The sequence below is a fragment of the Triplophysa dalaica genome, chromosome 21 (genome assembly GCF_015846415.1).
Source record: "Triplophysa dalaica isolate WHDGS20190420 chromosome 21, ASM1584641v1, whole genome shotgun sequence".
NCBI classification, from domain to species: Eukaryota; Metazoa; Chordata; class Actinopteri; order Cypriniformes; family Nemacheilidae; genus Triplophysa; species Triplophysa dalaica.
In genome coordinates this window covers 20,495,774-20,508,647 of record NC_079562.1, presented here as the reverse complement: position 1 = coordinate 20,508,647, position 12,874 = coordinate 20,495,774, and the positions used below count along the sequence as shown (strand labels likewise).

Sequence of the window (12,874 nt, the reverse complement as noted above, 5' to 3'; positions counted from 1 at the left end):
TGCTCATTGAATTCTCAGACTTGGATCACTGTTTTGGTTGTTTCATATCAAATGATATCTTAATCCACATAATATAATGTATTACTGTATGAATAAAATAATTGTAAATCTTTTATTTTAGGCTGCAAAGACCCTCTTCTTTTATATTATTTTCTATAAATGATTTGAAATATTTCACTGCATGTAATCCAGTAAAATAATTTTATTAACCACACAAAACACATTGCAAAATAAAAACAGTAATTTATTGGTAACTTGAGAGCAAAGAAATCACAATTTCAACATTTCAACTGTATCAGTTTAACTGCCAAAAACTAATATCATTAATAATTTTAATGTTGTACATTCAGAAATATGCATCTTCTCATGTTAGCCCCAAAGTGACTTTTTTGCATGACAATAGATTTGCCCATATAAAACAGTTGAGATGGCACAGGAACTTCCAGGAGGCTAACAATATGAAAACACGTTCCACCTGTCAAAGTATCTTGTAGAACATTTATGCTTACAACTGCAAATTCATTCAAAAATGGAAGTTTTATCTCATTCTGACCTTCATTGGGTTCTTTGTAGGAACACAATAATTTAATCTGTCCATATTTGATCTGTGCACCATCACAAAATAACACTGTGTAATTGTTTCGTCTTTTGGTTTTGACATACTGCTGGGAAAGTGTAAATTATTTTCCCTATTTGAGCTCTGTTATATGCCTTAACGACATTACTATGTAAAGCCTGACCAAGAAACTGTTCCAGAAGAAAAATATCATCAGTTTCAAGACATCTATTGAATGATGCCCCTAACATTGACACAATATTGACAACATTACTTGGTTGATAACTATTGCTATTTGTCATTCTGGCCAAAAACTCAGTAGTTACTATGTTCAGCTTTATGTTTTGTGTGATGCTAGGGAGAGATTGTATAGTCTTTACAGCATTTACCATTTGGGCAGGTATATTCTGGGTCCCATGAATAAGACGGAGCAAGTACCCATTTTTGTCTTCAAAGTGAAAGCAAGAGTGTGTCCACAGAGGTCCAAGAGCTCTCACACTATCAGCTAAATGGACAAGTAAGTGCAAATTGGCTGTCATGTATCGCTCACTCATTTGAGAACAGAAATTCCAGAGTAGTTTTTCAGCATGGTCTACTTGAGCAGGGGTTATTGACTCCATCAGAAGAATAAAGATTGCTTCACTGAGGAGCAGGAAATGGTTGTAGTACAGTCCTGCAAGAATGCAAGAAACTGTCATTTCAAACAAATATTTTATTGTTATATAAAATTATTGAGGAACATTGTCAGAACCAATGGAGCTGAGGAAATGTAGCTGAGTAAAGAACATAGCAGCTAAATGTTTTTTTTTAAATATATAAATTACCTGAAAGACACACTTCAGTAAAAGGGAAGTTGTTAAAATATGACTTTGGTAAAAGCTAGTTACCGACATGAAAAATACTTTAGTAAAAGTATTAAAGTAAATGATATCACAGTAAATGTACTTCAGTTTCAAAAGTGTAAGTAAATTACATAATATTTACATGTATGGGTTGGTTGATCATGTCCTTGCCAATTATCAGATTTGTTATTGACCTGAATCAGTTAAGTCATTCATGTAAATTAATCTAAAAATGTGCTGTTTTGACTCTGAAGTTTAATGTAATCTGTAAAGCAAATGGAAACTATACCGGTAGTTATCAGATAAATGTAGTGTAGTAAACATTAAAATATTATTTTTCCCTAAAATGTAGTGGAGTGGAAATATCAAGTGGCAAGTTAAGTACCAACACCTCAAATGGTACGTTAATACAGAACTTGGGTAAATGTGCATATAATCAATCACTGCAGATGACAATATAAAAACAATAAAATGTAAATTTCCCAACCTTTCTTCTGTATCTTTTGCAAGTATTTTGCTGGCTCTTCACCTTTCTCCTCCAGCGTGAGTTGTACTTCTGCGCCATTCTATTTTTTTTAAATATATGTAGCTCCAACTGTATCATACACAGACACACACACACACAAATATAGAAGATGCTCTTCTTTGATGATGGTGGTATAGACAGTGCAGTCTAATACACAGTGTTAAATAGTGTTACACTTACCCCCCCTACTATCAAATTTATCAGTAACCTCTATGGAAGAGCAATATTGACTGGTGTTGGGGGCTGCAGGGAAAATAACCTGTGGTTGACAGAAAAAAAAGGTACAGATAGTTCATAAAAGGGCACAAAATATATTAAATTTATTCAGACTGAAAAGGGTTACATTAAATTAATAATTATACACACGTGCAACCTTTCATATTAAATAGAAATTGATTAACATAAAGTTGACTAAATTATGATCATAATGAAAATGATCGCAGTTGTAACATTCATTAGCTGGTACAGAATGCACAAGTGAAAACTCTTGGCATGTGGCAATCACTTAATTTACTAACCATTTCATTATTAGGGTTCCATAAGGTTATTGTAGTAAATGAAAACAAAATTATATGACACTGAAATAATGGGCGTGTAAGAACTATTTCAGTTAACTGAAATAAAAATAAAACTTGATTTTTTTAAATGTAAAAACAAAAAATCAAGTACTAAAAGATAATGTCTTGTACATTTACAAAGCTTAATTACAAAGAAAACACAAGTAAGTTTATTCTATTATTAAAAAGTCGCTGTATCCACTCACCGCTTATAGATGCTGCACCGCCACCATTTTTTTTTCAGTTGGCGCAAAGACACTGTGAACCTTGAACCTTGTAGATGATGCAGCCCCAACGTCAGCATTAGAAGAGAGCGCCATCAGTCACAAATGCTGCATCGTCATTGGTTAATTCACATTGGAGGGGCGCTTCTGAATCAACAAGGTTAAGGCGCGCGTTAGTTAACGTATGGAGTTGCGGGCAGTCGGAATGGTGGAAAAAACAGTTGCAAGCAAAACAGAAGGTAAGCAACATGTTTTTTTGGGGGCATTTTAAATGGCGAGTGTATGGGGGTTCTGATACTCTCTGAAGAAACTGGTCGTATTTTGTAGCTATACATTCTTGAAGTTACAGAAATCCAGATCTCGTGCAGTGAGACCCCAATAATTAAATGTGTTGTACTTTTGATTATTTTACAGAATGAGTGCAGAAGGAACTAATACAAAACTGCCCAGAAGAGCGCGAAACCCTCCGAAAAAGATGAGTTTGTATGAACCAGACCCCAGCTCCCCCAGAGATAACCAAGATGGTAATTGAGTTATTTTACTATACTACGGCTTAGCTAATTTTGTTAAGTATTAAAACTGCTTTAAGTGGTTATTTTTAACGTACTTTGGACACTTTACTAACCAAAATATTCATCAGTATTTGGTCTCTTACTACTGGAATTTTTATAAATACTGTATATTGGTAGCTTGAGGCACACATATTGATTATAGCCTGCAGGAGTTTTTAATGGAATGTCATGAAAAAGGAGTGAAACTTAGTGACTGAATTTTGCGAATCATCTCAAGATTTTAGGGATAAAATAATTTGTATAGGAATTGCAGCTCAAAGTTCTTTAAAAAAAGTATTACTGCACCATACTCTTCAAAGAAATTGTGTAAAATAAATAAATAAACAAATAAATGTGTGATAATTAAATAATGAAAGGGATTAAATAGAATAGAGAGTGCATAAATCAAAGAGTTGCAGGAGCGAATAAATTTGAAAGTGCTAAAAGAATAAAGTTAATCCTAGTTGAAGGCTAAAGTGAAGAGGTAATTGTGTTGCTTTGCTAAGAGGGTTAGAAATAAAACAATAAAGATATAGTAGTATGTTTAAGGAATATTGATTTTAGCCTGCACTGATTTACTCACAATCTTCTTTTTGTTTACTTTGTGTTCATTTTCAGGATTTTTTTTTGTATTTTTGACCTTTGAAGATGGATACACAGCAAAGATTTTTAATCTCTGTGATATACTAAACAAAGATTATAAACCCATCGCTTGCATTAGAGATCTGACACCAGGAGAAGAAGTACTTGCAAGATGGTCTGACAATAAGTTCTACAAAGCTACAGTAGACTGGAACTGGAACAGCTGACAAAACGGTGGATACCAAGAAGGCGACAAAGAACGACATGAAAAAAAGAGATGCAGCTGCACAAAGATTTTACAACCTTCCATTCCTACCTCAAGCAGGCCAGTCCACCTCTGCACAGGATCACCTAAATACTGTGGACCAAAATGTCATTCAGCCTCCAACAACTTGGCCAGTGTACCAGCCTCCACCTACAGAGTCATTTCTACCTGTCCAGTCACAGCACCAGCATGCAACTGCCTGGCCCCAGTACCAACTTCCAGTTTCCCAATCATCACCAAATACGCCACAACATTACCAGCATTCACCATTCCAGTCGCTCAACCAGTATCAAACTACTCTCTCTCCAATTCCACACAATTCCAGCCTTTCGCAGTATTCAAAGCATCACCAGCCTCACACAGCACTACCCACACCTTCAGACCAAACACAACAGCAGCCTGTTTTGGCAGATTTGGATCAGCGAAGACAGCCACCAGCTCCTACAGCCAAAGAAAGCTTCCTCAAAATGTTGCACAGTCCTAAACTTCAAAAACCTGCTGTTCTTGGGGACCAGAGCCAGACAAGCACCTCTGAACATGATACTTCAAGCTCATCTACAGATGCTTTAATCATCGAGCATGATCCAATTCCAGAAAGAGAACCATGTTTCATTTCGCCTGAGAAGCATGCAAGACAGAGGTGGAAAAATTAGTGGAGGAAAAGGCCAAACTGCATGATGTGCTTTGTGGTATAAGTAAGTATGTTTTGTCTCTCTGTTGCAATTACTTGTTCTTTTAACACTTCTTTTTTTCTCTCAAAGTTTTTCTAACACACCTAATATCTATTCAGAAGAGTTATGTAAAAAAAAAAAACGAGGGTAATAATCTAGTGTATTAAATTGTGCAACATAAAATTGTAATTATGTTTTTATATTGGTATATGTTTAAAGTTCTACTACATTGTCTTACTTTGGACATTGGGAGTTATTTGATGCTTAAGCTAAATCTTAAAAACTTTTAACAATTTGTTAAAACTCTTATCCAATCATGAAATCTTTTGGATTTTAGAAAATTGTCTTTTTTTTTTTACTTTATGAATGCTGCTGTGCCTAAGGTAATATACATCTTTTGTGTCACAGGTGGTGAGCACCTCGAGACATTCAGAAGTTTCCTGGACAAAGTGGAACAGATCCAACCTCAGGCTGGTGTTCTCGGCAGCAGGAGCTATATCCAGGAAGTGGCCTCTTCTTGTCCTCGACTCACCTGGCTGCAATCCATGCAACCGCAAAGAAGGACTGCCTTCGCTTGTTCCATCTTCTTTTTGATGAATTCTTTACTGCAGAGGAGTGCCAGAATGCTGTGGCATTTGGGAAACACGGAAAGGTGCCAGATGGGAAGAGAGTCCTGGATTGGTTCAAAGTCAATGCGATTCTAAGTAAGTATGTTGCTCATGTGGTTGTTAACAATTTGTGGAAAAAGTTATGAAAATTAATTGGTAAAAAATGTGTGGGAACCCAATAAGAGGTGTTGGACCCATATATCAAATAACTACGTTAAATCTTATGATTGTTTCACTGTCCTCACAGTTTTGCTGCATTTCCTTATGTGTGATCAATAGAGATATTACAATGTGAATTTTGTCGTATCAGGATGAAAAAAGTTGTTAATACTGCTGTGGTAACTGCGGTTACTCAATGCAATCTGTAATTCGTGCTTTCTTTTCTTTTATTCTTGCAGCTTATCTCATGCGCTGTAGTACACTGGATGGTTGGACACCGGTTGAAAAAAGTAAGGTCAAGAAAGCCTTCATAAACAAATGCCGCATCAGGGCCACAACACTGTAAATATTGGATGGGGCACACAGAGACATTTGCTGAAATGACAATGTTCACAAAAAGTACTTGTTTTCAAATTATGTATGTTGGCGTCAGAGACTCAAGTTTATTGTTGTGAATTGTTGTAAACCTGGCCTGCAACTGCTCATAACATTGTTAAAATTGTTACTGTTTTAAAAACAGAATTTTACAAAAAAAAGCACTTTTGTGTGGATGAGAGGGAGAGTGAGCGAGAGACTCGGATATTGCTCCATAGTAGCTCCAGTATTGCTCATTTTCTTTTTCAAAGGAGAAATAAAGGAGTCATTAAAAACACAGAATTGAGATTAGCAAGGCATCTCCTTTTAGTCTCAGGTATGACTCTCTCTGATCATTCTGTCTCACCTATTGCTCCTAGTGAATTTTAGGAGAAATATATGAGAAACATTTTAGACAAAATATAGATTAAAATAAGGCTTAGATGAGAATCTCAAATTTGTCTCCTGACCTATAGAAAAGCAAGCTTTGAGCAGTACAATTTTCCTCTGGGTACCTGTAAAAACAAGAAAAAGGTGAAAACAACAAGAGACAGACATACAAATGCTCCACACACACAATATGCATGCATACATACTTACACACACTGACATAGACGCACACACGCAAACACACTCGCACAGTGAAAGCACACATTTGAGATAAAGGAGAAAGAACCACAGGTCAAATATTAAACGGACCATAAATTCTTCTATGCAATATTAATTATGTAAAACTTCTGAATTCTAAAGCAGCCCCCCATGTAAATGTTAAAAAATATGTAGGCTATATATATATATGCATAAGAATGTAAAAATAAAATATACAATATTAATACTAGATGCAAGAATAATTCAAAAAGCTTAATAGTTATTTAGTAAATAGTTTGGGTGACAGTCAGGTTAGACAGAACTTCAGAACAAGTAGGTGTGTGTAATTACAGCTATTTGCTATGAAATCTGCATATGTGCAGTTGTTTGTGATAAATGCAGTTTACATAATGTGACTCTGGAGCAATCCAAAACAGTTTCCCATCCACTGTTTTTTCACTCTGTTTGTCTCATCAAGGCACACAATTTTACCTCAGAATAAAGGGCTTCACATCCATGAAGGCATCCGGTTCTTTAGAAAATGATCCTGATGCTAGATTTGAAACACAAGTGAAGGACATTGAAAATTAACAATTGTATTTTAAGAACTAACATGAAATAAGAGTAGCACATCTTTTGTTGTCAGTTCATGGTATTTATTGGTAACAAATGGCTTCTTTAGGCTACGGATCCTGTGTTTTTAGGTGCTTCTACATGTAAACTAAAGTGCGCTTCAATGAAACTCGAGCCAAGCATCGGCTTCGAGCCCCCTTCAAGGACACCAAGCCAAGTATAATCACTGTAAAGTGACGTGTGGCCAAGCAATGTGTGCTCTGCATTTAACCCATCCAAGTGCACACACACACACTGTGAAAACACACACAAAGCACTGGACAGCCATTTTTGCTGTGGTGCCTGGGAGCAGTTGGGGGTTCGGTGCATTGATGAAGGGTCTCATCTCAGTCGGGTATTGAAGGGGGTAGATCACTCTCTCACCTCATCTACAATCCCTGCTGGTACGAGGCTCAAACCTTTGGGTTACGAGTCTGACTCTAATAGCCACTAGGCCACGACTGCACGTCTCAACCTAGTGAAGCTGTGAGAGTCCAGAAGGTCAAAGACAGCGATGTAACCTCCTCATTGCTGAAAAATATAGTGAATCTTTAATGGATTTAATCAAATTAAGAATGAATGTCGCGAGCCAGGGTGGTATGGTGACTTATCCCGGTGGGATGCTTTTACATGTGGACTGGAATGCGAACGGATGGAATTGACAGAGGACTGTTCTTGGTGAAGAATCCCCAAGGCCGCTTTTAGTCCCAGTCCAGACTTGCGAGGCAACGTTGACATCAAGTTTCATGCTGTTTCTGTGAATATTGACCGAAACTACCTGTTCATTAAACGCATTAAACACACACCTTCCAGCCAATTAGAATCCAGTATTCAGACACGATCTTAAGGGAAAAGTTCATAGAAACTATCTACACCACACAAACCTCTAAAACATGTGATAATATCAGCCTGACTAAAATTCAATTCTTATCTTTCTAAAGAATAGGATTTAGACTTTTATTAATGCTTATGATGTTTATTATAATTGAGCGGTTACAGGGAATCTACACACAGTTACATGATCATCTTCACAATTTGTATGTTCGATTTTCTGTGACACACAAGTACTCACATTTTAGAAATTATCAAATTGGCAATGGTTTTGAGAAGTTTTATAAATGAGGCTCTTGAACACTATTTGATCACTATTTGGTTATTCATGTGGATATCTGTTTATTTTAATGATTTAGTTTTATTATCGTGTATGTAAAGCTGCTTTACAACAAGGGAAATTGTGAAAAACACTGTGTAAAGAAACTTGGTTTCAACTGAATAAGCAAACTGCATATAAATGTGTTTCTTACTGAATGTAATTCTCTGTGGACACACATACTCCTAAAACAGTGCGTGGCTTGTTAAAGCATCTAGCAAATGCATAAGTGCAAGTAGAGGAGATGTTTTAATGACTATTCATATAATGCTTTGGCTCATATTGTTTCATTTACTTCATTAAATTCATTTCTGAGCGTTGCTGATTGAAAGTGAGGACAGTGAAACTTTACCCATATCGTCATCAGCATGCAAGGGTTTTACTGTGCGCTGGAATGAGTATGTGCACTGCTTCAAGTCAAACACAATTATGTGAAGTCCAGCAGGAGCTGTGGAGGAGGAGGAGAGATGACGCTTGAGAGATGATTGACAGGACTCCTTCAACAGAACAGAACAGTTCCACACAGAACACCACATCCATGTGCTTAATGAATGAGGTGATGATTCTTTCTGGTTCTTGAAAGCATATTGTAAAAGATCGACCCACCTCTGTTCCCCATGCTATATGACAATCATCAGATACATGAGTCTGAACTAAAATCCTTTAATTTCAGAAGAAAACTAATTCACAAAACATGATGGGTTGATGTGCAGGAGTAGCTGGCTTGTACCCTATTTCTAAAGAGTGCATCTAAAAAACAACAACAACAACAAAAGCAATAGGTGGGTTCTACATTTTCGTTCAATTACATTTACATTTAATAAAACCACAAATCCCAAAGACTAAAATAACCCTCAACTTTGCCACGATCACATATACAGGAGCCTGCAGCAGATGAGAACTGATCTTCTTCTATCTCGGACCATCTGACCAGTGCTGATGTTATAGTCCATTGCTGATGGTTTCGTCCTGCATGAGGTAGCTTACTAGAAACAATTGAAACACTGAATATAGTAGGGCTGTAGGGAGTGTAAGAAAGACATCTATCATGTCATTGATCTATCCCGTCGTTTGGGAAAGAGAGTAGCACCATCGTAATGCACAACAGAACAAACATACGCGGTGAAGCTAAAGATAAAAAGCGTTTGCTTTTGGGCCTGTTGATAGATGAAGATGGGAAAGGGATACTAGGTAGGTCACTCACTCTCGTACAATACTTGAATCAAATGCACAGGGGGAATAGCACCTTAACAATAAATAAATAAACCCAAGATGTCGTCTTTGTCACTGGCGTAATGTAATGTTCTCAGAGAGATGAGCGAGGTCTGGATGAGTCTCTCGTCTGTTCTCTCTCATTCCGGACCGAGTGCAGTCTACGCTGCTTTGTCTTCATAAGAAACACACTGCTCCCACATCCACACCAAACTCCTGGTTTGCTCCTCCGATGTCCATAGGGGCGATGTCCACGATGGGTAGACGTGAAGTCTTCTGTGACTTGTACTCGATCACCGTCTTTCCCCATTGTCCTGTGTGTTTCTGTAGAGATCAAGAGAACTGGACTGTAAACACATACGGAAGAAAGCTTCTCTATCCATCTGAATGGAGTGTTATTACCAAATCTTCTCGATACCAATAGTGAATCAATAGTCAGCAAACACTACAGAAGTAATTCAATAATAGAGTCCCTCAAATCTGGTTTCAAAACACATCTCAACAAGCTAATCAGGGTCTTCAGGATCACTGGAAAATCCCATGTGAGTGAGTTTGATCAGGGTTGGAGCTACACTCATCTACACCAGATTTGAGGAACCCGCCAGTTGTATTTGTTAACATTAGTAAATGCAGTAAATCACATGTTTTCAGCAGTTTATAAATTTTACTTCAGCTCCATAAAATGATTCATGTTAGTTTAAGGTTCATAAACTAAGGATAACAGTGACATGGTTTGATTTGAAACTTGTATTAGTAAATGCTGAAATGAGTATGAAATGAGATGAATGAATTCTGTGTTGTTCATCCATCCATCCATTTTCTACTGCTTATCCTGGGCCGGGTCGCGGGGGCAGCAGTCTAAGCTGGGATGCCCAGACTTCCCTCTCCCTAGATACTTCCTCCAGCTCTTCCGGGGGGACACCGAGGCGTTCCCAGGCCAGCCGGGAGATATAGTCCCTCCAGCGTGTCCTAGGTCTTCCCCGGGGTCTCCTCCTGGTGGGACATGCCCGGAACACCTTCCCGGGAAGGCGTCCAGGGGGCATCCGGAAAAGATGCCCGAGCCACCTCAGCTGGCCCCTCTCGATGTGGAGGAGCAGCGGATCTACTCTGAGCTCCTCTTGAGTGACCGAGCTTCTCACCCTATCTCTAAGGGATCTCCCAGCCACCCTGCGGAGAAAGCTCATTTCCGCCGCCTGTATCCGGGATCTTGTCCTTTCGTTCATGACACACAGCTCATGACCATAGGTGAGAGTGGGAACGTAGATTGACAGGTAAATCGAGAGCTTCGCCTTGCGGCTCAGCTCCTTCTTCACCACAACAGACCGGAACAGCGACCGCATTACTGCAGAAGCTGCACCGATCAGTCTGTCAATCTCCCGTTCCATCCTACCCTCACTCGTGAACAAGACCCCCAGATACTTGAACTCCTCCACTTGAGGCAGGAACTCTCCACCTACCAGAAGTGAGCAAGCCACCCTTTTCCGACTGAGAACCATGGCCTCAGATTTGGAGATGCTGATTCTCATCCCAGCTGCTTCGCACTCAGCTGCAAACCGTCCCAGTGCATGCTGAAGGTCCTGGTCTGATGGGGCCAGCCGGACGACATCATCCGCAAAGAGCAGAGATGAAATCATGTGGTCCCCAAACCCAATGCCCTCCGGCCCCTGGCTGCGCCTAGAAATTCTGTCCATAAAAATTATGAACAGAACCGGGGACAAAGGGCATCCCTGCCGGAGTCCAACATGCACAGGAAACAAGTCTGACTTACTGCCGGCAATGCGAACCAAGCTCCTGCTCCGGTCGTACAGGGACTGGATAGCCCTTAGCAAAGGGTCCCGAATCCCATACTCCTGGAGGTCAGATGAAACAACCACAAAGTCGATCATTGACCTCCGGCCAAGGATGTCCTGGTGCCATGTGCACTGATGGACACCCTTATGCTTGAACATGGTGTTCGTTATGGCCAAACTGTGACTAGCACAGAAGTCCAATAACAGAACACCACTCAGGTTCAGATCAGGGGGGCCGTTCCTCCCAATCACGCCCCTCCAGGTATCACTGTTGTTGCCCACATGGGCGTTGAAGTGTATTGTTCATGTTATTTATATTTTGGTCATATATATTTAAAAAACTCTCACAGAGTCTTCCCACGCTGCTAACGGCCCGTTTGGGGCATCAGAACGTTCCAATGGGACGCTTTTAAATGTGGGTCGGCTCCGGAACGCAATTCCCAACGGACGAAGGGGTAGTATATAAATACATTCTTTCTTAATTTCAGAGCAAAGCATTTGCGCATCTCTTTTTTTGTTGAAATGAATGCAGGCAGTTGCAAATTTTCATATATTTCTGAACTTAGGGTTAGGGTTAGGACTGCCGTTTAAAGTTGTTTAAGATGTAAAGAGCTCAATCGACATGAAGAAGAGAGCACAGTAAGTCTCTCAGTGGTCTCCTTATGTTTTCAAAAGTCTCATAAGCATAGTTTTCAAACAAGGCTTTGACAAGAAAGATGACAAAGTCACAACAGTAAAAGTTGTGAGCTTGTCCAGTAATATCAACATTTTATGATACGACACATCGCGTTGCATCGGGATATCAAATTGAATCATTGATGTGATAATGGTAATCCAATTGAATCAGGCGATCAATGATGATTCACAGCCCTTCTGCTCATGTTGGATTCTATTGAATTTAATTGAATCATGTTGGATCTTTTAGTGTGTGTAGATTCTATCATATTTAATCTCTGAGATTTTCGCGGTAACAAAAGTGAAATAATGCCACATCACACATCTGCTTTGTTGAAAAAGTGTCGTCGTGTTTGTCGTCATGACTTTCATCTCGTTACCCTGAAAGGAAAGAAGGTTTATCATGCTCACGCACACATACTGGCCTGCTGCCACACATGAACACATCTCTATTGATATACAGCCTGAAAACCCTTCTATGAATAGCAAATCATTGATATGTCTGGATGATTTGTGTTTTCTCACCGTGCAGTCGTCCTGGAGAACAGTGTACGTGAAGCGGCTGTTACCCTCAGCTCTGATCTCCACATCATTGGAGCCCTGCAGCAGCAAAGCCTTCTTTAGGTTGCCGTTGGCCTCGTCCATGTAGGCGATGCTGTTCTTGCAGTGGTACGTGAGGTTCTGCGAAGCCTCTGTGGACAGAAGTCTCAGGAAGGTCATCTGAATACTGGCTGTATTCGCTGCCAGATTGTCATCTCCATAGCTGAACTGTGGGAATCAGAAAGAGAAGCGAATGGTGAAATCCCAGTTTGTTAAGATGGTTTTCACAGAGAGCAGGAAAAGGTGGACTTACGTGGAATCCACCATTCATGGCTTCTGCAAACCACACATGTTTTCGTTCTGTACCCTTGCTACTCCACCAGTTCTTGCGTGGTATGTTTGAGGGCTTTGG

At 39.3% G+C, this 12,874-nt stretch overlaps 1 protein-coding gene across 6 annotated transcripts in view; it reads right to left on the bottom strand.

Annotated features, from left to right (window-relative positions):
• Positions 1 to 8,888: 8,888 nt before the first annotated feature.
• Positions 8,889 to 12,874, bottom strand: part of col2a1b (collagen, type II, alpha 1b) — a 72,698-nt gene continuing 68,712 nt past the window's right edge. For all 6 annotated transcript variants that reach the window (XM_056734340.1, XM_056734342.1, XM_056734343.1 and 3 more), the window contains 3 exons: positions 12,776 to 12,874; positions 12,448 to 12,690; positions 8,889 to 9,781 (listed from right to left, as the gene is read on the bottom strand). The exon at positions 12,776 to 12,874 is cut by the window's right edge and continues 89 nt beyond it. In XM_056734340.1, coding sequence (XP_056590318.1) covers positions 9,635 to 9,781; positions 12,448 to 12,690; positions 12,776 to 12,874 — 489 coding nt within the window. In that variant the 3' untranslated portion in view covers positions 8,889 to 9,634. The remainder of the gene's footprint in view (positions 9,782 to 12,447; positions 12,691 to 12,775) is intronic.